At 71.2% G+C, this 17,885-nt stretch overlaps 4 protein-coding genes across 5 annotated transcripts; 2 read left to right on the plus strand and 2 right to left on the minus strand.

Annotated features, from left to right (window-relative positions):
- The first annotated feature begins 1,403 nt into the window (after nucleotides 1-1,403).
- ADAMTS4 (ADAM metallopeptidase with thrombospondin type 1 motif 4) lies at nucleotides 1,404-6,086 on the plus strand. Its single transcript, XM_088535484.1, has 9 exons — nucleotides 1,404-1,601; nucleotides 2,351-2,674; nucleotides 3,176-3,308; nucleotides 3,400-3,570; nucleotides 3,673-3,959; nucleotides 4,824-5,010; nucleotides 5,157-5,332; nucleotides 5,405-5,580; nucleotides 5,681-6,086. Exons 1-9 carry the CDS (start codon nucleotides 1,404-1,406, stop codon nucleotides 6,084-6,086), a joined length of 2,058 nt encoding a protein of 685 aa, XP_088391610.1.
- A 1,252-nt stretch (nucleotides 6,087-7,338) lies between these two features.
- Nucleotides 7,339-9,235, minus strand: LOC148592261 (palmitoyltransferase ZDHHC3-like). Its single transcript, XM_088535402.1, has 9 exons — nucleotides 9,088-9,235; nucleotides 8,763-8,851; nucleotides 8,592-8,659; nucleotides 8,387-8,499; nucleotides 8,247-8,308; nucleotides 7,887-7,995; nucleotides 7,738-7,810; nucleotides 7,535-7,664; nucleotides 7,339-7,436 (listed from the first exon to the last, which is right to left on the minus strand). Exons 1-9 carry the CDS (start codon nucleotides 9,216-9,218, stop codon nucleotides 7,345-7,347), a joined length of 867 nt encoding a protein of 288 aa, XP_088391528.1. The 5' UTR covers nucleotides 9,219-9,235; the 3' UTR covers nucleotides 7,339-7,344.
- A 1,344-nt stretch (nucleotides 9,236-10,579) lies between these two features.
- Nucleotides 10,580-13,356, plus strand: B4GALT3 (beta-1,4-galactosyltransferase 3). The gene is made up of 6 exons (XM_088535388.1): nucleotides 10,580-10,893; nucleotides 11,377-11,612; nucleotides 11,687-11,877; nucleotides 11,962-12,084; nucleotides 12,464-12,568; nucleotides 12,640-13,356. Exons 1-6 carry the CDS (start codon nucleotides 10,638-10,640, stop codon nucleotides 13,178-13,180), a joined length of 1,452 nt encoding a protein of 483 aa, XP_088391514.1. The 5' UTR covers nucleotides 10,580-10,637; the 3' UTR covers nucleotides 13,181-13,356.
- A 351-nt stretch (nucleotides 13,357-13,707) lies between these two features.
- Nucleotides 13,708-17,674, minus strand: PPOX (protoporphyrinogen oxidase). Of its 2 annotated transcripts, XM_088535389.1 has the most exons (12): nucleotides 17,529-17,674; nucleotides 16,226-16,360; nucleotides 16,001-16,116; nucleotides 15,800-15,932; nucleotides 15,552-15,696; nucleotides 14,787-14,977; nucleotides 14,655-14,715; nucleotides 14,454-14,572; nucleotides 14,260-14,373; nucleotides 14,034-14,183; nucleotides 13,916-13,958; nucleotides 13,708-13,846 (listed from the first exon to the last, which is right to left on the minus strand). In XM_088535389.1, exons 1-12 carry the CDS (start codon nucleotides 17,613-17,615, stop codon nucleotides 13,710-13,712), a joined length of 1,431 nt encoding a protein of 476 aa, XP_088391515.1. In that variant the 5' UTR covers nucleotides 17,616-17,674; the 3' UTR covers nucleotides 13,708-13,709. The 2 variants fall into 2 exon arrangements, with proteins under 2 accessions (XP_088391515.1, XP_088391516.1); XM_088535390.1 differs by lacking the exon at nucleotides 16,226-16,360 and having other exon boundaries at nucleotides 17,529-17,673.
- Nucleotides 17,675-17,885: the final 211 nt, after the last annotated feature.

The raw sequence follows: 17,885 nt of genomic DNA on the forward strand, positions 1-17,885 counted from the left end.
GGGATGCTGGAGACGGTAGATTCCGAAGCTGGCGGATTCCAGAGCCAGGGAATGCTGGAGCATTCAGGATGCCGGAGTCCAGGCAATGCCGGACGCTGGAGCCGGCAGATGCCGGAGCCGGCGGATGCTGGATGTGACCGATGCCGGTGCCGGACAGAGCGGATGCCGGAGCCAGCGGATGCCAGAGCCAGGTGGCCAGGGGGGCTCACGATGCCAGCAGGGCCTGGAGAGGGGAGTGTGACGGGGGTGACAGGGGGGTCCCACCCATGGGACCCCTGCCCGCTTGTCCCCGTGCGGCGCCTCAGGCTCACAGCAGCACCGGGGCACAGAGCCCCTTTGTGCCACCGCGCCGGCTGACACTGACACCCTTTGTCCCAGGCCGCGTCACCCTTTTGTTCTGCCGGGGACGGCGCCGTCGGTGCCCGTGTCCCAGCTGGCTCCAGCGACGTCTCCTGCAGCCCTGTCCCCATCGCCGGCGCAGGCGACCCCGAGCTGGGCCGGGACACCGGGCCGGGTGGCAGCGGTGCCGGATGGGTGTCACCCCCGCCGCCGTGGGGCAGGAAGGGTCCCGGCCCCCCGTTTACAAGCAGGGCGGAAGCAGGATACAATCCGTGTCCTGCCTCGCTCCTGGCCTTCCTCCGGCCGTGCCAAGCTGCCGGTGACTTATCCCGGTGACACAGCGCGGTGCTGCCGGGAACACCGGACACGGGGAGGGCACCGGGAAGGGGCCGGGCGCTGCGGGGCAGAGGGATGAGGATGGGGAAAGCCGGAGGGAGGGATGTGGAAGGATGCAGGGGTGGATGGAGTGGGATGGGGGGAAGGAATTGGGAGGGATGGGGAGGGATGCAGGGGACAGAACGGGGGGACAGTGGGGTACCCAGCGCAGCAGGGGGCACATTGGGTGCTGGGGAGCAGGAGGTGCTGGGTGCCAACCCTGCACCCCCACCATGGCCACACAGGGTCCGGGAATTATATTATTTATATTATATTATATTATTATGGGAATACTGGGGCCAGGGGAGTCACCCTGGGGTCAGCACCCATGGCCAGCACACGTGGAGCCCCCTTGGCACCCACGGACACGGGTGACACCTGGTTGCGACACCCACGGGCGCACAGCCCGGTCCGGGAATGGGGATGGGGGGGGAATGCGGAGCTGCTCCCGGGATCCCCCCACCCCCTTTTCCCTCGGGAACGCGTATTCCCGGAAAGGCTCCCGGGCCGGGGGGGTCGGGGGGGCCCGTGTCATCCCCGGGCGCGCCGCCAGCGCGGGATCGAGCGCCGGGGCTGCCCCGGTTCCGCCCGGTTCCGCCTCTCCCCGCCCGCCGCCCCCGGCCGCTAAAAGGCGCCGGGTCGGGCCGGGCCGGGCCGGGCGGCTCCCGGTGTCCGCCGTGTTCCGGGCCATGCGCCGCGCGCTCCTGGCGCTCGTGGCCGCCGCGTGTTGTCGTCTCGCGTGGCCGCGCGTCGCCACCGGGGCCGCCGCGCCCGAGCAAGCGCCGGGACCCGCGGGGGACCCGGGCCCCATGTGCCCCGTGACGGCGCCAGAAGGAGCCGCGACGGAGCCGCCGCCGCGGGCGGAACCGGCCCCGAGGAGAGCCAAGGTACAGCCGGACCGGGACGGACCGGGATGGAACGGAACGGGGTGAACCAGGATAGGATGAACTGGGATAGGATGAACCGGGACGGGAAGAACTGCCTGAGACGAGTCAGGATAAGAAGAACCGGGGAAGACCAGGATGCGTTAGAACCGGGAATGGATGGAGCAGGATGAACTGGACTAGGATGAAGCGGATAAGATAGACTGGGATGAGGTGGAGGGGGACAGGATGGGGTTGAACAGGGACTGGATGGAGCAAGGCAAATGGGATGGGATGAACTGGGATGAGATGGGATGAACTGGACTGGGATAAGATAGGATAAAACAGGACAAAGCGGGATGGGATGAGCTAGGATGAGATGGACTGGGATGGAATACTATGGGCTGGGGACACAGGAGTGACAGGACCAGGACCAGGCTGAGCTGGGGACAACCCGGGGGCGGGGACATCGCGGCTGCGGCACCGTGGGTGCTGCCGGGCCGGGGAGGGGACATCGCGGGCCGGTGTCGTGACACTCCCCTGAGCCAGGAGCCCCGCGGGTGGCAGGGGACACGGGCACGGGCTGGCACGGGACAAGCGACAGCGGCAGGGACCGGCACGAGGCTCAGGGAACACAGAGGGTCATCAGCCTTGGGCTGGCACGGTGCCAAGGGACACCGGTGTGCAGGAGCGCCAGCAAGGGCTGTTACAGTGATGGGAGGTGACACAGCAAGGGGACACCCTCACCCAGCACCCTGTCCCCTCCCCGGCAGCGCTTCGCCTCGGTGCCGCGCTACGTGGAGACGCTGGTGGTGGCGGACGAGTCGATGGCGCGCTTCCACGGCGCGGGGCTCGAGCGCTACCTGCTCACGGTGCTGGCGGCCGCCGCCAAGGCCTTCCGGCACGCCAGCCTCGCCAACCCCGTGGAGCTGCTGGTGACCAGGCTGCTGGTGCTGGGCGAGGGCACCCCCGGGCCCCCCGTCACCTCCAACGCCGCCCAGATGCTGCGCAACTTCTGCGAGTGGCAGAGGGACCTCAACGACCCCGACGAGGACAGTCCCCGGCACTTCGACACCGCCATCCTCTTCACCCGCCAGGTGGGTGCTTGGAGGGGTCGGGCGCTTGGGGACCCCGAGGGTTGGGAGCTTTGGGGGTGCCTGGGTGACATGGCAGGGTGCTTGGGTGCCGTTTGGCATCCTATGGGGCATGTCCCGTTGTGTTCGGGTGCTGGTTGGGGTCCCGTGGGTCATGTCCCCAGGTATCACGGGTCTCATGGTGGTGTTGGGGGGATGTTTATGGTGCTGGTTGGGATCCTTGGGGTATTTGGGAGCCAGCTGGATCTCTCGGGGGGTCCCTAGGAGGGTTGGGTGCTCATGGGGTCCCTGGGATGTCCCTGGGTCTATGGGTGCCTGTTGGGTCCCTGGGGCTCCCTACATTTTTTGGGTGCTGGTGCGGGGGGTGCTCTGGGACATCCATTATCTTCTGGGTGCTGTCAGGGTCCCTAGGGCAGTCCCAGGGCGTTCGGGTGCCCCCTGGCTCCCTGGGTGTCCCCAAGGGCTCGGACGGGAGTCACAGCCTGTGTCCCCCCCCGTCCCCAGGACCTGTGCGGGGCGGCCACCTGCAACACGCTGGGCATGGCCGACGTGGGCACCGCGTGCAACCCCGCGCGGAGCTGCTCCATCGTGGAGGACGACGGGCTGCAATCGGCCTTCACGGCCGCGCACGAGCTCGGTGAGGACGGGGGTGGACGGCGGGGGACGGGACCGGGGTGGGGACACCGAGCGGGACCGGCACGGAGCCCTCGCCCTGTCCCCCGGCGCAGGCCACGTCTTCAACATGCTGCACGACGACTCCAAGGCCTGCGAGGAGCTCAACGGGCCCGCGGGCGCCTCGCGCCACATGATGGCCCCGGTGATGTCCTCCATGGACCCCGAGGAGACGTGGTCCCCGTGCAGCGCGCGCTTCATCACCGACTTCTTGGACAACGGCCACGGTAGGATCCGGAGGGCAGGGATGCTCCGGCAAGGACGGGCTCTGCTTGTCGGGGGGGTCCAGCGACGGCCAAGCAATGACGCTCCCCGTGTCACCTCCGCAGGTCACTGCCTCCTGGACAAGCCCCCCGAGTGGCTGCGCTTGCCCACGGCGCTGCCGGGTAGCCAGTACGACGCGGACCAGCAGTGCCAGCTCGCCTTCGGGCCCGAGTCGCGCCACTGCCCCGGGCCGCAGCCGCCGTGCGCCGCGCTCTGGTGCACGGGCCGCGCCAACGGGCGCGCGCTCTGCCAGACCAAGCACTTCCCCTGGGCCGACGGCACGCCGTGCGGCGCCGGCAAGACCTGCATGAGCGGCCAGTGCCTCGGCCACGGCGACATGAAGGCGTTCGAGGTGAGCGGCGATCCTGGCAGAAGCCTTGCACGCTTGCAGGCTTGCACGTTTGCGAGTTTGCACGCTTGCAGGCTTGGGAGCTGGCAGCCTTGCAAGCTTGCATGCTTGGGACCTTGCACGCTCGCATGCTTGCACGTTTGCAAGCTTGCACCCTTGCAGGCTTGTGATTTTGCAGGCTTGGGAGCTTGCAAGTTTGCACGCTTGCAGGCTTGGGAGCTGGCAGCCTTGCAAGCTTGGGAGCTTGCACGCTCGCATGCTTGCACGTTTGCGAGCTTGCACCCTTGCAGGCTTGCGATTTTGCAGGCTTGGGAGCTTGCAAGTTTGCACACTTGCACGTTTGTGAGCTTGCACCCTTGCAGGCTTGCAATTTTGCAGGTTTGGGACTTTGCAAGTTTGCACACTCGCACACTTGCAGGCCTGGGAATTTGCTGGCTTGCACGCTTGCAGGCTTGGGAGCTGGTAGCCTTGTAAGTTTGCATGCTTGCGAGTTTGCACCCTTACAGGCTTGCAATTTTGCAGGTTTGGGAGCTTGCAAGTTTGCACACTCGCACGCTTGGGAGCTCGCACACTTGCAGGCCTGGGAATATGCCGGCTTGCACGCTTGCCAGTTTGCACGCTTGCAGGCTTGGGAGCTGGTAGCCTTGTGAGCTTGCATGCTTGCATGTTTGTGAGCTTGCACCCTTGCAGGCTTGCAATTTTGCAGGCTTGGGAGTTTGCAAGTTTGCACAGTCGCACGCTTGCAGGCCTGGGAATTTGCTGGCTTGCACGCTTGCAAGTTTGCACGCTTGCAAGTTTGCACGCTTGCTGGCTTGAGAGCAAGTCTGCAGGCCTGCGAGCTCACAGTTTGCCACCTCCTGCCCACAGACGCCCGTGGACGGCGGCTGGGGGCCGTGGGGCGCGTGGGGCGCCTGCTCGCGCAGCTGCGGCGGCGGCGTGCAGTTCTCCCGGCGCGCCTGCACCAAGCCGGCGCCGCGCAACGGCGGCAGGTACTGCACGGGCAAGCGAGCGCAGTTCCGCTCCTGCAACGTCGACGCCTGCCCCGGCACCACGCGTGAGTGGGGACGCGCGGGCGGCGGGTCCCTATCATCCCAACCCGAGCGCTCCGCGGAGGAGGCAGCTTTGGGGGAAAAAGCAGCCCAAACCGTTGGGATTGGGTGATTCCTTAGCTCAGCGGTGTCCCCGCGTTGTCCCCTGCAGCCCTCACCTTTCGGGAGCAGCAATGCGCTGCCTACAACTACCGCACCGACCTCTTCAAGGGCTTCCCGGCGCCCATGGACTGGGTGCCGCGCTACAGCGGCGTCGCCGACAAGGATCGCTGCAAGCTCACGTGCCAGTCCGAGGCGCTGGGCTACTACCACGTGCTGGAGCCGCGGGTGAGCGATGGCACCGGCCGGGGGACCGTGGTGGGGACAGGACGGGTGCTGAGGCGGTGCCGCTGCCCGCAGGTGGCCGACGGGACGCCCTGCTCGCCCGAGAGCACCGGCGTGTGCGTGCAGGGCCGCTGCGTGGCCGCCGGCTGCGACGGCGTCATTGGCTCCAAGAAGCGCTTCGACAAGTGCATGCGCTGCGGCGGCGACGGCTCCAGCTGCACCAAGGTCTACGGCTCCTTCGCCAAGGGCCGGTAAGGACGCGGGGAGGGCGACGGCGGCTCCCCGGTGTCACCGCCACCGCCTCCCCGGTGTCACCGCCGCCGCCTCCACGCGTCCCCTTCCTCCCCGCAGCTACGGCTACAACGACGTGGTGACGGTGCCCGCGGGCGCCACGCACCTCAGCGTGCGGCAGCTCTCGGCGCCCGGCGAGCGCGGCGACGTCTTCCTGGCGCTGCGGCGGCCCGGCGGCGCCGCGCTGCTCAACGGCGCCTACGTGCTGGTGCCCTCCGAGACCGACGTGGCGCTGCCCGGCGGCGGCGGCACCGCGCGCTACAGCGGGGCCACCAAGGCCCTGGAGACGCTGGCGGCGCGCGGGCCGCTGCGGGAGCCGCTGGTGCTGCAGGCGCTCGTGGTGGACGAGCGGCGCCCGCCGCGGCTCAAGTACAGCTTCTTCGCCCCGCGGCGCCCGCAGCCGGCCTGGGAGCAGCAGAAAGCCGAAATCCTGGAGATCCTGCGGAGCCGGCGGCGCTCCAAGTAGCCCCGGCGCCCCCGGATGACGGGGGGCTCGTCCCACGGCGCTCTATTTATTCGGTTATTTATTGCCCGCTGGGAGCGGGGGCATCACCGGGCAGCCCCCACGGGCTGAGCCCTGCCGGACTCGTGTCGCGTGTGGGACAGGCCACACGGCGCAACCGTGACTACCTCAGCCCCCCTCTCCAGCCGCCATCCAGGCCCATTCCGGGTCCCCCGCTGCCAAAAGGGGCACCCAGAAAAGGGGGCATCTCCCTGGGCAGGTCTCAGGGTCCCCCCTCGTTGCTGTCACCCCCTCACCCCAGGTTGCTGCTGGCTCCAGGCTCCGCGCACGGAGCAGCTCTTGGAGCTCTAATTTATTTGGGGAGGTGTCGGAGGCGCGGGCAGTGCCCAGGGCGCGCGGCCCCGTTCCCCGCTCCGCGTGTCCCCTCTGCGGCCGGGCGCTCGCCCTTATTTAAAGCTATTTATGGACTCCACGTGCGTGCGTGGTTCATGCCAGGGCACGGCCTGGCACCGGGCGCGCGGTGCCTGGCGCAGCTGCGGCTGCATCAACTCGCTGCGAATCCAGCCGTGGCCTCAGGGTGCCGCTGAGCGCGGCCCGCGGGGCCCAGGCGTCCGGGGAAAGGCCTGGCGGCCACCTCGGGTGGCATCACTGCCCTTGGGCTCCATCAGCGGAGTCGGGAACGGGTCCCGGCTGCCCCGAGCCGGTGCCAAGCGCTGAACAACCCCAACCGCACAGGGGTGACCCAAGTCTGGGCCCCTCTGTCACTATGTGCCAATAACACAGGGCACCACCAGCCTTCCCAAAAAAGGGAATTTATTGGGAGCTCCTTCCCGGCTGCAGCTCCCCGGGCCCAGCTCCAGCTGGCGCAGGGAGCCCTGGGCAGCTGAGCCGGGGACACGCAGGGCCCAACCTCGCTCCTCACCTGTCCCCAAGGGCCCTAAGGGACATTCCAGGCCACAAACCCCCTCCTTGGGTCCCCAGCAGCACCCGGGCGCCGTACGGTTTGGCACCCGCTGTGCCAAAGCGGCAGCGCAGGGGGTGACACGGCCCCGAATGTGCCACGGGGACAGCTCTGGGTGCCACGTGCCCCTACAGCAGCTCTGGCAGCTGCAGATTGTTCCCTGGGGGGTGGCACAGGGCTGTCCCAGGGGAACAAGCCCTAGAGCAGCACCTCAATGCGGCCACGGCAGCCCCACGACGCTGCCATCGCTGTCCCCAAGTGTCCCTCCTGCTGGCGCAGAGCGCGTGCCCGGCTGCCGTTTCACACGTCGTAGTCGGGCAGGTAGCTGTAAGCGGGGCCCGTGCCCGCCGGGGCGCCGCAGTTCCAGGGGAAGAACCAGCAGATCACGCAGCCTGGGAAGGGAGGAACGCCGGCGGAGCCGCCGCGGGTGCCTCGGCATCACCAGGTCACCCTTTGTCACCCGAAAAGGTCCCCCGTGCCCGTCACGCACCTCTCCCGAACACGTCGCGCAGCAGGGCCAGCTTGGGCTTCCGCTTGGGCGGCGCTTCCCGATCCGCTTCCTTCAGCACCCGCTTGCGGAGCTGCTCCAGGGGGGTCTCGTCCGTGATGATGGACGTGACCTGCGGACGCGGCGGCGGGGACGTCACGGCTGTCCCCACCAGCCCAGGCCATCGCCTCCGAGCGCCATCTCACCTGGTCATAAAGAATGACGGTGACAAAGGCGCCGAAGAGGACGGACTCCAGCAGCAGGACGATGCAGTGGGCTCTGAGGGGACAGGGACGCGGCGGCTCGGGGACGGAGCCAGCGCGGGGGCCGGCGCCCTGGCGGTGCCCGCACTCACGTCTGCACGCGGCTGGCGGGGACGTCCCCCGGCGTCACCGTCGCGCTCCCGGCCGGCGGCCGCAGCCAGGCGGCCAGCACCAGCCCCGCGGCGTAGACGCTGGCCAGGCCTGGCACAGAGCGGGACAAAGGGGCACGTGGAGCCCGTTGTCACCGCGCCGGGGACTCTGTCCCCTCCTTGGGGACCCCGATGGGCACGGGCAGGGCCCCCAGTGCAGTCAGGACCCCCCCGTCCTCGCTCTGTTTTCCAAGGGGGAATTTGCTGCTCCCTGGGCAGAACCGGCTCCACGTGGCCCCTGACAGAGCCCGGCCAGGGGGCCCAGGAGTCCGGGTGTCCCCCCGCAGCCCCCCCATCGCTTACCGGTGTAGAACAGGAACTGGATGAAGTATTTCTGGTTCAGCTCCCCCACGCAGTTGTTGATCCTGGGGGTGGCACAGGCGGCCGGGCAGCGCGGGCGCCACCGCGCAGGGGTTGTCCCCGGCGTCCCCGCGGGCACCTACCAGGGGCAGTGATGGTCCATGCGGCGCACGCAGCGGTGGCACACGCGGCAGTGGTGGGCGCGCGGCGGCCGGTAGGTCTCGCAGCGGTTGCACACGGTCCAGTCCTCGTTGCTCTGTCACGGGGCAAAGGGGACAGTTAAAGGGAGGGGACACACACACACACACACGTGTCCCCATGTCCCCAGGTCCCCGCGCCCGCGCTCACCCGCTCGGCCTTGCGCCGGCCCCGCAGCTCCGAGAAGTCCATGGCGGTGCCGGCGAGGGGGACGATGCCTGGGGACGGCGGGTGGCACCGTGAGAGGGGGTGACACGTTGTGGCAGCCGGGGGGGACCCGGTGCCACCCGCCGGGGGGCCCGGGGGGCTGTCGGGGCTCACCGGGGTCGGCCAGGACGGCGCGCGCGTGGCAGGCGAGCAGCAGGAAGATGACGACGTTGAAGGCCACGGCGTGCACCGGGCACCACAGGCTGCGGCGGCGGGGGAGAGCAGCTCGGAACCGGCGGCCCCACAGCCCCGGTACCGGCACAGCCAGAGCCCCGGTACCGGCACAGCCAGAGCCCCGGTCCCGGCGGAGAGCGGCGGCCGACCCGGAACGCGTCGGGGAGGACAGCGGGGAGGACGACGCGGCCTCTCGAAGCCCCCCCCGCGGTGGCTCCCGGTGGCACCGGCCGCGTCCCCCCGCCGCCGCCGGTGGCCCCGGTACCTGCCGCGGAAGCTGGGCTGCAGCAGCACGTGCGCGAGCACCACGTAGTCGGCGTAGGCCACGCTGAGGTAGGTGAGGAGCAGGCAGAGCGCCCCGCACGGGTCCCGCCCGCACCGGGACCCCCCGGCCATGGCCGCCGCCGCCGCCGCTTCCGGCCCTGCGCGCCGCGCCCAATCACAGCGCCGCTCCGCGCTGACGTCATGGAGAGAGAGGCGGGGCCGGTGTGTGTGTGTGGGGAGCGGTGGCGTGCGCCGTTGCCGCGGCAACGGGGAGAGGTGGGCGGGGTTGCTCCGGGCACGCCCCCGAGAGGCGGGGCTCCATAAGCCACGCCCCCTCCTCAGTGGCGCGCGGTGGCGGGAACTCCCGGCGTGGGTGTCGCCTCCCGGGGACCTCCGTGTCCCCCGGTCCTGGTCGCGGTCACCCCGACCTCGGCGCCCCCGGCTCCGCCTGGCACCCGGCACAGACCCCTTTAAGCCCGGGCCCGCCTCCCGCAACGTTACGTCACCCCGCCCCTTACGTCACTCCACGTCACGCGCCCCGCCCACGCCCGCTTCGCTCCGTTCCGAGATGGCGGCGGCGGCGGCGAACGGGCGGGGTTGAAGCTCCCGCGCCTGCCGGTACCGTGGGCCGGGATGGGGGCGGGAGCGGGCCCGGGAGCAGCCGGGATGGGGCTGGGAGCGGGAGAGGGGCCGGGGGCAGCCGGGATGGGGCCAGGAGCAACCGGGATCGGCCTGGGAGCGGGCCCGGGAGCAGCTGGGATGGGGCTTGGAGCGGGGCTGGGAGCAGCTGGGATCGGGCTTGGAGCGGGACTGGGAGCAGCCGGGATCGGGACTGGGATCGGGGCCGGGAGCAGCCGGGATCGGGGCCGGGAGCAGCCGGGATCGGGGCCGGGAGCAGTCGGGATCGGGCTTGGAACGGGGCTGGGAGCACCCGGGATGGGGCCAGGAGCAGCCGGGCTCCAGGCTCGCACTGGAGCTGGAGCCCCCCTGGGGCAGGGAAAGGAAGGAACCGGGGCCGGGATCGAGGCTGGGATCGGCTCGGCGATGGGGCCGGCGTCCCCGCCGGGTGGGGATAGGAACCACCGGGATCGGACCGGGAACCCCCCTGGGGCGGGTCAGCCATGTGGCACGAGCCCCTTCCCGGGTGGAGAAGGGACCAGGGCTGGGAACACCCGGGATCAGGCTGGAATCAGGGCTGGAGCCCGCCCCCGGGATGGGGAAAGGAAGGGATCGGGGCTGGGAGTCCTCGGGGATCAGGCTGGCATCGTGGCTGGAGCTCCCCTGGGATGGAGAAGGGGCCGGGAGCCTCCCCGGGATGGGGCCGGGACCAGAGCTGGGAGCACCCAGGATGAGGCTGGATCCCCACGGACGGGAAGAGGAAGGTCTGGGAATTGTGACCCCCCGTGGTGGCCGCGGGGCCGCCGGGGTGACGGTGCCGCGCCGCTGTCCCGCAGCGTCCCGGCTCTCCCGGCCATGCGGCCGCGCCGGCGCCCCGGCGCCACGTGAGGAGCCGCCGGCCGCCGCCGTGCCCGGCCGCCGTCCGCGGCCACCATGCTGCGGCGCCTGCTGGAGCGGCCCTGCACGCTGGCCCTGCTCGTGGGCTTCCAGTTCGCCTTCATGGCCTACTTCTCGCTGGGCGGCTTCCGCAACCTCACGTCCATCTTCGGCCGCGACAGCAGCCCCGTCTTCGACTACTCGCGCACGCGCGACGTCTACGCCAACCTGAGCCGCCTGCTGCCGCGCGAGCCCCTCCGCGGCGACCCCGCCGAGCCCCTGCCCTACTGCCCCGAGCGCTCGCCCTACCTCAGTGAGTAGAAAGGGGACAGGGGGGTTTGGGGAGGAAAACGGTGCTTTGAGAGGCCGAACCCTGCGGCTCCCGGAGTTGAAGGTCGCCTGGAGCGCAGGGAGTCGTGCCGGGGGTTTTTGGACTTTGCGCAACCTTGATTTCGCACGGGAGCGATAACCCTGCGAGACCCTCCGGGCACTGCCGTGCGGCTCCGTTTGGAGCAGAGAAAGGGGCTGCAAGGAGGGTGAGAAACCCTCTCGGAACGGCTCCGGAAAGGCCTGGGAGAGCCGGTTTGGCTGGAAGGGCCGGCTCGGCTGCCGAGGAGCAAGGGGTGAAGCTTGGGGCTGTCCTTGGATGGCTGGAGCCCGCGGAGTTTCCCTTGGATCCGGCCTTCTGGTGGAGCCCCAGGAGCGCGCGAAGGGGACGTGGCACCTTGGTGCACCAGGGGGGCACCTTGGTCCCGCTTCGGGCTCGCGTGCCAGCCCCGTGCGTCCTGTCGCGCAGTCGGTCCGTTGACGGTGACCTTCAGCCGGGCGCCCACGCTGGAGCAGATCCAGGCGAAGAACCCGGCCGTGAGCCCCGGCGGCCGCTACCGGCCGCCCGCCTGCGAGCCCCGCTCCCGCACGGCCATCGTCATCCCGCACCGCAACCGCGAGAGCCACCTGGGCCACCTGCTCTACTACCTGCACCCCTTCCTGCAGCGCCAGCAGCTCCAATACGGCATCTACGTGGTGCACCAGGTGAGCCGGGTGTCCGGGGGCTCCGCGCGGGCACCCCGGGGCTCCGGCGGGCGCCCGACCGCCCCTTTCCGCAGGCGGGAAACTCCACGTTCAACCGGGCCAAGCTGCTCAACGTGGGCGTGAAGGAGGCGCTCAAGGACGAGGAGTGGGACTGTCTCTTCCTGCACGACGTGGACCTCATCCCGGAGAACGACCACAACCTCTACACGTGCGACCCCTGGAACCCCAAGCACGTCTCCGTGGCCATGAACAAATTCGGCTACAGGTGAGCGCGGGCACGGCCGCACGGGGACGCAGGTGCCGCCCCTGTCCCCTCCGTCCGGCTCACGCCGCTCCGCTCTCTCCGCAGCCTGCCCTACCCGCAGTACTTCGGGGGCGTCTCGGCGCTCACCCCCGACCAGTACATGAAGATCAATGGTTTCCCCAACGAGTACTGGGGCTGGGGGGGCGAGGACGATGACATTGCCACCAGGTGAGGTGCCGCACGTGGCTCTCGGTGCTGGCAGGGTGGCAGCGTGTCCCTCCTTGTCCCTTCTTGTCCTTCCCTTTGGGCCGGGGGCTTCTCCTGCCGGCTTGTCACTGCTCTGGGCTGTCCCCTCAATGGGTCTCTCCCCTCTCACCCTGTGCTCTCGGGACACGCCGCGTGTCCATGTCCTGGCGGGGGGCACCAGCCGCTCAGGTAGGTCCTCGGGGCCACATCACTGGGTGAGGTGACGGCCACGGCCACCCCAGCGCGCCGGGACGGCTCCCGTACGGAGCGGGTGGCACCCGAGGGCGGCAGCGCCAGGCAGGTGGGACGCAGGCCATGCCGCCGGCGCGATGGCACCGTGCCACCGCTGTCCCCTCCGCAGGGTGCGCCTGGCCGGCATGAAGATCGCCCGCCCGCCCGTCTCCATCGGCCACTACAAGATGGTGAAGCACAAGAGCGACAAGGGCAACGAGGAGAACCCGCACAGGTGGGCGCCGCGGCGCGCGGGGCGCCGGGGCGGGCGCCGGGGCGGGCGCTGACGCTCTCGCCCCGCGCCAGGTTCGACCTGCTGATCCGCACGCAGCGCATGTGGACGCAGGACGGCATGAACTCGCTCACGTACGCGCTGCTCGCCAAGCAGCTGCGCCCGCTCTACACCAACCTCACGGTGGACATCGGCACGGACCCGCGCGCCGGCCAGGCCCGCAAGGGGCTCGTGCCCGGCCACGAGGGCCACAGGTACCTGAGCAGCTCCAGCCTCTTGCGGCAGGAGATGCTGCGCAAGTCGCCCCGCGCCACCGCGGCCTGGGGGACGCAGGGGCTCGACGTGCCCGGCGCGCTCAGCCAGGCCCCGCGAGCGCCCGTGGGCAGCACGCGCCGTCCGGCGAGCGGCGGGGCGGCCAACGGCACCCGGGGCGACGCCAACGGCGCCAGCTCCCCGCCAGCCCCGGGAGGCAGCCAGGGCAGCCCCCAAGCCTTTGGGAAGGGCAAATCCCAGCCGGATCCAGCGTCCGCCGTGGTGGGGGTCAGCGCCAGCCCGGCTGTGCCAGGAGAGGAGGCCGGCGGGGGCAACCAGAGCGTGGCACAGGGCTCCCGCTAGCCCCTGGCTCTCGCCACCCCCCGACAAAGACTTTGCTTGTCACAAATGGGCTCTTCCTGGCGCCGAGTGGGGACCCCCTAGCTGGGTCACGCGCCGGTGCCCGGCGGGCGCTGCGGACCTCGGGCCGGGCTTGTGCTGTTGCCTTTGCTGTAGAGACTGCGGGGAGGAACGAGCCCGGGGCAAGCGGCGCGAGGGGAGGGAAGCTGCTGGCGCCCGGCGCTGCTGGGCGCGCGGTGCCCGAGGCCGGGGTGCGCGTGCCCGGGCTCTGCTGCCAGCGTGTGGGTATTTATTCTATTTATGAGCTGCTCCCTGGACCTTTATAAGGGTTTTTCAATTAAAAAAGATCACACTTTGTCCTACGGCTGTGGGGCGGTGCCACGGAGAGAGCGCCGGGCCCTCGTCAGCCTCATGGGTGTCACAGCTGGGGTGCCCCAAGAGGACGTGGGGGTCACAGCCAGGATGTCCCAGGGGACCTGGGTGTCACAGCCAGGGTGTCCCAAGGGGACCAGGGCGTCACAGACGGGCAGGCTCAGCTTGCCGGCCCCAGGATGCGGCCGGCGGCCGCCTTGGCGCTCGCGATGCAGTCGTTGACGGAGACGCCGCCGTAGGACGCCCCGACGAGGCTCAGGGGCAGCGCCTGCTCCGCCAGGTACCGGTTGATGCTCTCTGGGGGCACACGGGGACGTTGGGGGCACAGGGGGACGTGGCAGCCCCCCGAGAGCCCCCTGGCCTTACCTGTGCGGCGCCAGTGGCCCAGCGTGTACTGGGGGATGCAGGCCTGAGGGGGGAGCAGCCCGTTAGCCCCGAGCCCCCCGTCCCGGAGCCACCGTGCGCCCACGATGCCCTCACCCACCTGGTGCACCTTGACGATGGCGCGGGACGGGGCCGCCTCGAGGCCCAGCTGCGCCCGCACGGCGGCGCGAGCCCGGCTGAGCAGCAGGTCCGGCGCCGCCGCCGCGGGGTCCCCGAAGCTCCGCGTGAACCAGGCGCCCCCCAACATCACCTGCGGCAGCGGCGTGGCCTCCCGTGAGCCCCCGGTTGGCACCCGGAGCCCCGCGCCCGCCGCGGGCCCCGCTCACCGTGAGCCGCACCGAGGCGGCGCCCGCGCCGTCGTGCTCCGGGAAGGCCACCGAGTCGTAGACGATGCCCAGGACGGAGCTGTCCTCGGATGAGGGCACCAGGTGCCCGAAGCCCTGGGCGGGGAGGAGAGGGACAAGGCGGTGCCAAGCGGCACGGAGGCCCCGCGGGGGCGCGGGGGTGGCCCCGGTCTCACCGTGACGGGCAGCTCGGCACCCTCATACTGCAGGTTCACCACGGCCACCGTCACGGCGGGGATGCTCCGCAGCTCACGGGCCAGCGGCTCGGCCTCGGCGGGCAGCGCGGCGGCCAGGGCTGCAAGCAGAGAGCCGTCGGGCGCGTGGCCACGGAGCGGGGCCCAGGCGTCCGGGCGCCTCCGGGCGTCCCCGTGCCCTACCTGCAGCCGGGATGGCGCTCACCACGTGCTCGGCCGTCACGGTGCCGTCGTCGAGCTCGAGCTGCGGGGCAGGAGGCGGCTGAGCGGGGAGGCGCGGGGCTCGCGGCCCGGCCCCGCCGCCCCGGCTCTTACCTGCCAGGCGCCGGCGGGGCCGCGGCGCAGGCGCCGCAGGGCCGCGTGGCACCGCAGCTCCACGCCGCGCGCCCGCAGGACGGCGCCCAGCGCCTCGGGCAGCCTCTCCACGCCGCCCCGCAGCGACCACTGGCTCCAGCGCTCGGCCCGTGCCCGCTGGCTCAGCGGTGATTCGGCCTCGGCCTCGGTGACTTTGGGCCCTGCGGGCACGGAGAGGCCATTTGGGCACCCGGGTCCCCTCCCCAGGGCACTGTGTGGAGCGGTGGCCGTGCCCTGTGCCACATGTGACAACACCGAGGGTGTACCAGGGTGCCCACAACACCGAGGTGTCCCCCGCGTCCCTGCACGCTGCAGGGGACAGTACCAAGGTGCCCACAACACGGAGGTGTCCCCCACGTCCCTGCACGCTGCAGGGGACAGTACCAGGGTGCCCACAACACCGAGGTGTCCCCCACGTCCCTGCACGCTGCAGGGGACAGTAGCAGGGTGCCCACAACACGGAGGTGTCCCCCATGTCCCTGCACGCTGCAGGGGATGGCACCAGGGTGCCCACAACACCGAGGTGTCCCCCACGTCCCTGTACGCTGCAGGGGACAGCACCAGGGTGCCCACAACACCGAGGTGTCCCCCTCGGTCTCTATGCACTTGTGGCTGTGCCAGCGTCCCTATATCCTCCAGGTGGCAATGCCAGCGCCCCGGCAAGCTGCAGGTGCCAACACCTGGGTGTCCCCTCCGTGCCCCGCGTATCCACGCTCCGGGTCTCACCTCGGGCCAGCACCGTGCCCAGGAGCACGGAGCGCCGGCGCCGCTCGGCCTCGAAGAGCGCGGGGAAGCAGGAGCGCACGCTCAGCTCGCGGCAGTCCCCGGCGAACACCCCGCGGCACAAGCTGTCCATGGAGATGTCGGCCACCTGCGGGACGCCCACGGGCTGAGCGCGGTCCCCGCGGGGCCCCCGGGCTTTGCTGCAGGGCCCTGATAAGGCCCGGGCGCTATCGGCGCGCGCAGGCTCCCACCTCGTCGCCGAAGCGGCGCCGGGCGAAGGAGTGGACGCTCTCGTCGGGTTGGGTGCCCGCGGGGGCCACCAAGTCACGCAGGCCGCTCCAGAGCAGGGCGCGGGAGAAGGGCGGCACGGGCCGCACGAGGGCCCTGCGGGCACGGGCGCAGGGTGACGCCGGGGCCGGGCCGTCCCCGCGGCGCCGGCGCCCGGCACTTACCGGAGGCCCGAGGGCAGCTCGTGCAGAGCCCCGCGCACGAAGAGGAAGCGGTTCCTGGAGGCCGGGTGGTCCCCGGGCACGGGCAGGATGTCACCCTCGAGGCCGAGCTCGGAGACCTGCGGGGACGCGGGGGACGATGGCGTCGGGGTGGCACCAAGGACACGGGAGCCGCCCTGGGGACGAGCCCCGGCGCCCCGAGCCCCTTCCCGGTGCCGCTGTCCCTACCATGCGCAGCGTGTCCCTGCCCGCCGCTCCGGCCGGGCGGATGCCGCGGGGTCCGTGCTCGAACACGGCGCCGTCCTCGGTGCGCGTGGACTGCAGCCAGCCGCCCAGCCGGGCGCTGCCCTCCAGCAGCACCACCTGGAGCGGGAGCGGGTGCCAGGGCCAGCGCGGGCACCGCGGGCAGTCCGGGGACACCCCAGGATGCCAGGGACGTCCTGGGGGCCACCCCAGGGTCCCTGTGGCCACCCGGGGCCATCCTAGACCACCCCAGACCGCCAGAGACACCCCGGGATGCCGGGGCCATCCTGGGGACACTCTGGGGCCACCCTGGGGACACCACGGCTACCTGGGGCCATCCTAGACCACCCCAGATGGCCAGAGACACCCTGGGGACATGGGGGCCACCCTTGGGACACCCTGGGACACCGGCGCCACCCTGAGGACACTCTGGGGCCACCCCAGGGTCACCATGGCCACCCGGGGCCACCCTAGACCACCCCAGACCGTCAGAGACACCCTGGGGACATGGGGGACACCCCGGGGACACTCTGGGGCCACCCCAGGGTCACTGTGGCCACCCGGGGCCATCCTAGACCACCCCAGACCGCCAGAGACACCCTGGGGACATAGGGGACACCCTTGGGACACCCCGGGATGCCTGGGCCAGCCTGGGGACACTCTGGGGCCACCTTGGGGACACCACGGCCACCTGGGGCCATCCTAGACCACCCCAGATGGCCAGAGACACCCTGGGGACATGGGAGCCACCCTTGGGACACCCCGGGACGCCGAGGCCAGCCTGGGGACACTCTGGGGCCACCTGGGGCCACCCTAGACCACCGCAGACCACCAGAGACACCCTGGGGACATGGGGGCCACCCTTGAGACACCCCGGGACGCCGGGGCCACCCTGGGGACACTCTGGGGCCACCCCAGGGTCACTGTGGCCACCCGGGGCCATCCTAGACCACCCCAGACCGCCAGAGACACCCTGGGGACATGAGGGACACCCTTGGGACACACCGGGACGCCGAGGCCACCCTGGGGACACTCTGGGGCCACTGTGGCCACCTGGGGACACTCTAGACCACCGCAGACCACCAGAGACATCCTGGGGACACCGGGGACACCCTTGGGACACCCCGGGGACACCGTGGTCACCCAGGGCCACCCTAGACCACCGCAGAACGCCAGAAACCCTGGGGACACCCCAGGATGCCGGGGACACCCTGGGGACACCCCGAGCTCGCCACGTCCCCCACCCCCGTCCATGTCGCCGCGCCGCCCCCGGGCCCCCCGCCCTCACCTTGGGCGCCCCGGGGCCGCGGGTCAGGTGGTAGCAGGCGGCCAGGCCGCTGATGCCGCCGCCGACCACGGCCACGGTGCGGGGCATGGCGGGGCCGCGCGGGGAGGCGGCGGGACGCGCGTGGGGCCCGGCCCGGAGCCCGCCCCGCCTCCGCCATCGCGGGCAAGGGGCGGGGGGGCGGGACGGAGGCGCTGCGCGCCAATGGGAGCGCGCGGATGGACACGGCCGGACGGCGGCCGCGCTGGGCCGAGATACAGCGGCCGCGCCCGCGGCGGACCTGGCCCCGCCCCCAGCGCAAGCCCCGCCCCTGCACCCCCTCTTATGGGCGGCATCGTGAGCCCACAAACCCCGCCCCTT

Source organism: Tinamus guttatus, unplaced genomic scaffold, assembly GCF_059628265.1.
Source record: "Tinamus guttatus ecotype Peru unplaced genomic scaffold, ASM5962826v1 Tinamus_guttatus_pri_ptg000629l, whole genome shotgun sequence".
NCBI lineage: Eukaryota > Metazoa > Chordata > Aves > Tinamiformes > Tinamidae > Tinamus > Tinamus guttatus.

What these genes read in the sequence shown, in the direction of transcription:
- LOC148592261 (XM_088535402.1), bottom strand. Translation starts at nt 9,218, where the DNA reads ATGGCCGGGGGGTCCCGGTGCGGGCGGGACCCGTGCGGGGCGCTCTGC. An exon ending in CAGCCCAGCTTCCGCGGCAG is followed by an intron (nt 8,852 to 9,087) that starts GTACCGGGGCCA and finishes CCGCCGCCGCAG; the next exon opens with CCTGTGGTGCCCGGTGCACG. An exon ending in CCGTCATTCTTTATGACCAG is followed by an intron (nt 7,665 to 7,737) that starts GTGAGATGGCGC and finishes CCGCGTCCGCAG; the next exon opens with GTCACGTCCATCATCACGGA.
- ADAMTS4 (XM_088535484.1), top strand. Translation starts at nt 1,404, where the DNA reads ATGCGCCGCGCGCTCCTGGCGCTCGTGGCCGCCGCGTGTTGTCGTCTC. An exon ending in CGCCTGCCCCGGCACCACGC is followed by an intron (nt 5,011 to 5,156) that starts GTGAGTGGGGAC and finishes TGTCCCCTGCAG; the next exon opens with CCCTCACCTTTCGGGAGCAG. An exon ending in GGCTCCTTCGCCAAGGGCCG is followed by an intron (nt 5,581 to 5,680) that starts GTAAGGACGCGG and finishes TCCTCCCCGCAG; the next exon opens with CTACGGCTACAACGACGTGG.
- B4GALT3 (XM_088535388.1), top strand. Translation starts at nt 10,638, where the DNA reads ATGCTGCGGCGCCTGCTGGAGCGGCCCTGCACGCTGGCCCTGCTCGTG. An exon ending in GACGATGACATTGCCACCAG is followed by an intron (nt 12,085 to 12,463) that starts GTGAGGTGCCGC and finishes TCCCCTCCGCAG; the next exon opens with GGTGCGCCTGGCCGGCATGA. An exon ending in AACGAGGAGAACCCGCACAG is followed by an intron (nt 12,569 to 12,639) that starts GTGGGCGCCGCG and finishes GCCCCGCGCCAG; the next exon opens with GTTCGACCTGCTGATCCGCA.
- PPOX (XM_088535389.1), bottom strand. Translation starts at nt 17,615, where the DNA reads ATGCCCCGCACCGTGGCCGTGGTCGGCGGCGGCATCAGCGGCCTGGCC. An exon ending in GAGCGCCATCCCGGCTGCAG is followed by an intron (nt 14,573 to 14,654) that starts GTAGGGCACGGG and finishes CTCTGCTTGCAG; the next exon opens with CCCTGGCCGCCGCGCTGCCC. An exon ending in CCATCGTCAAGGTGCACCAG is followed by an intron (nt 13,959 to 14,033) that starts GTGGGTGAGGGC and finishes CTCCCCCCTCAG; the next exon opens with GCCTGCATCCCCCAGTACAC.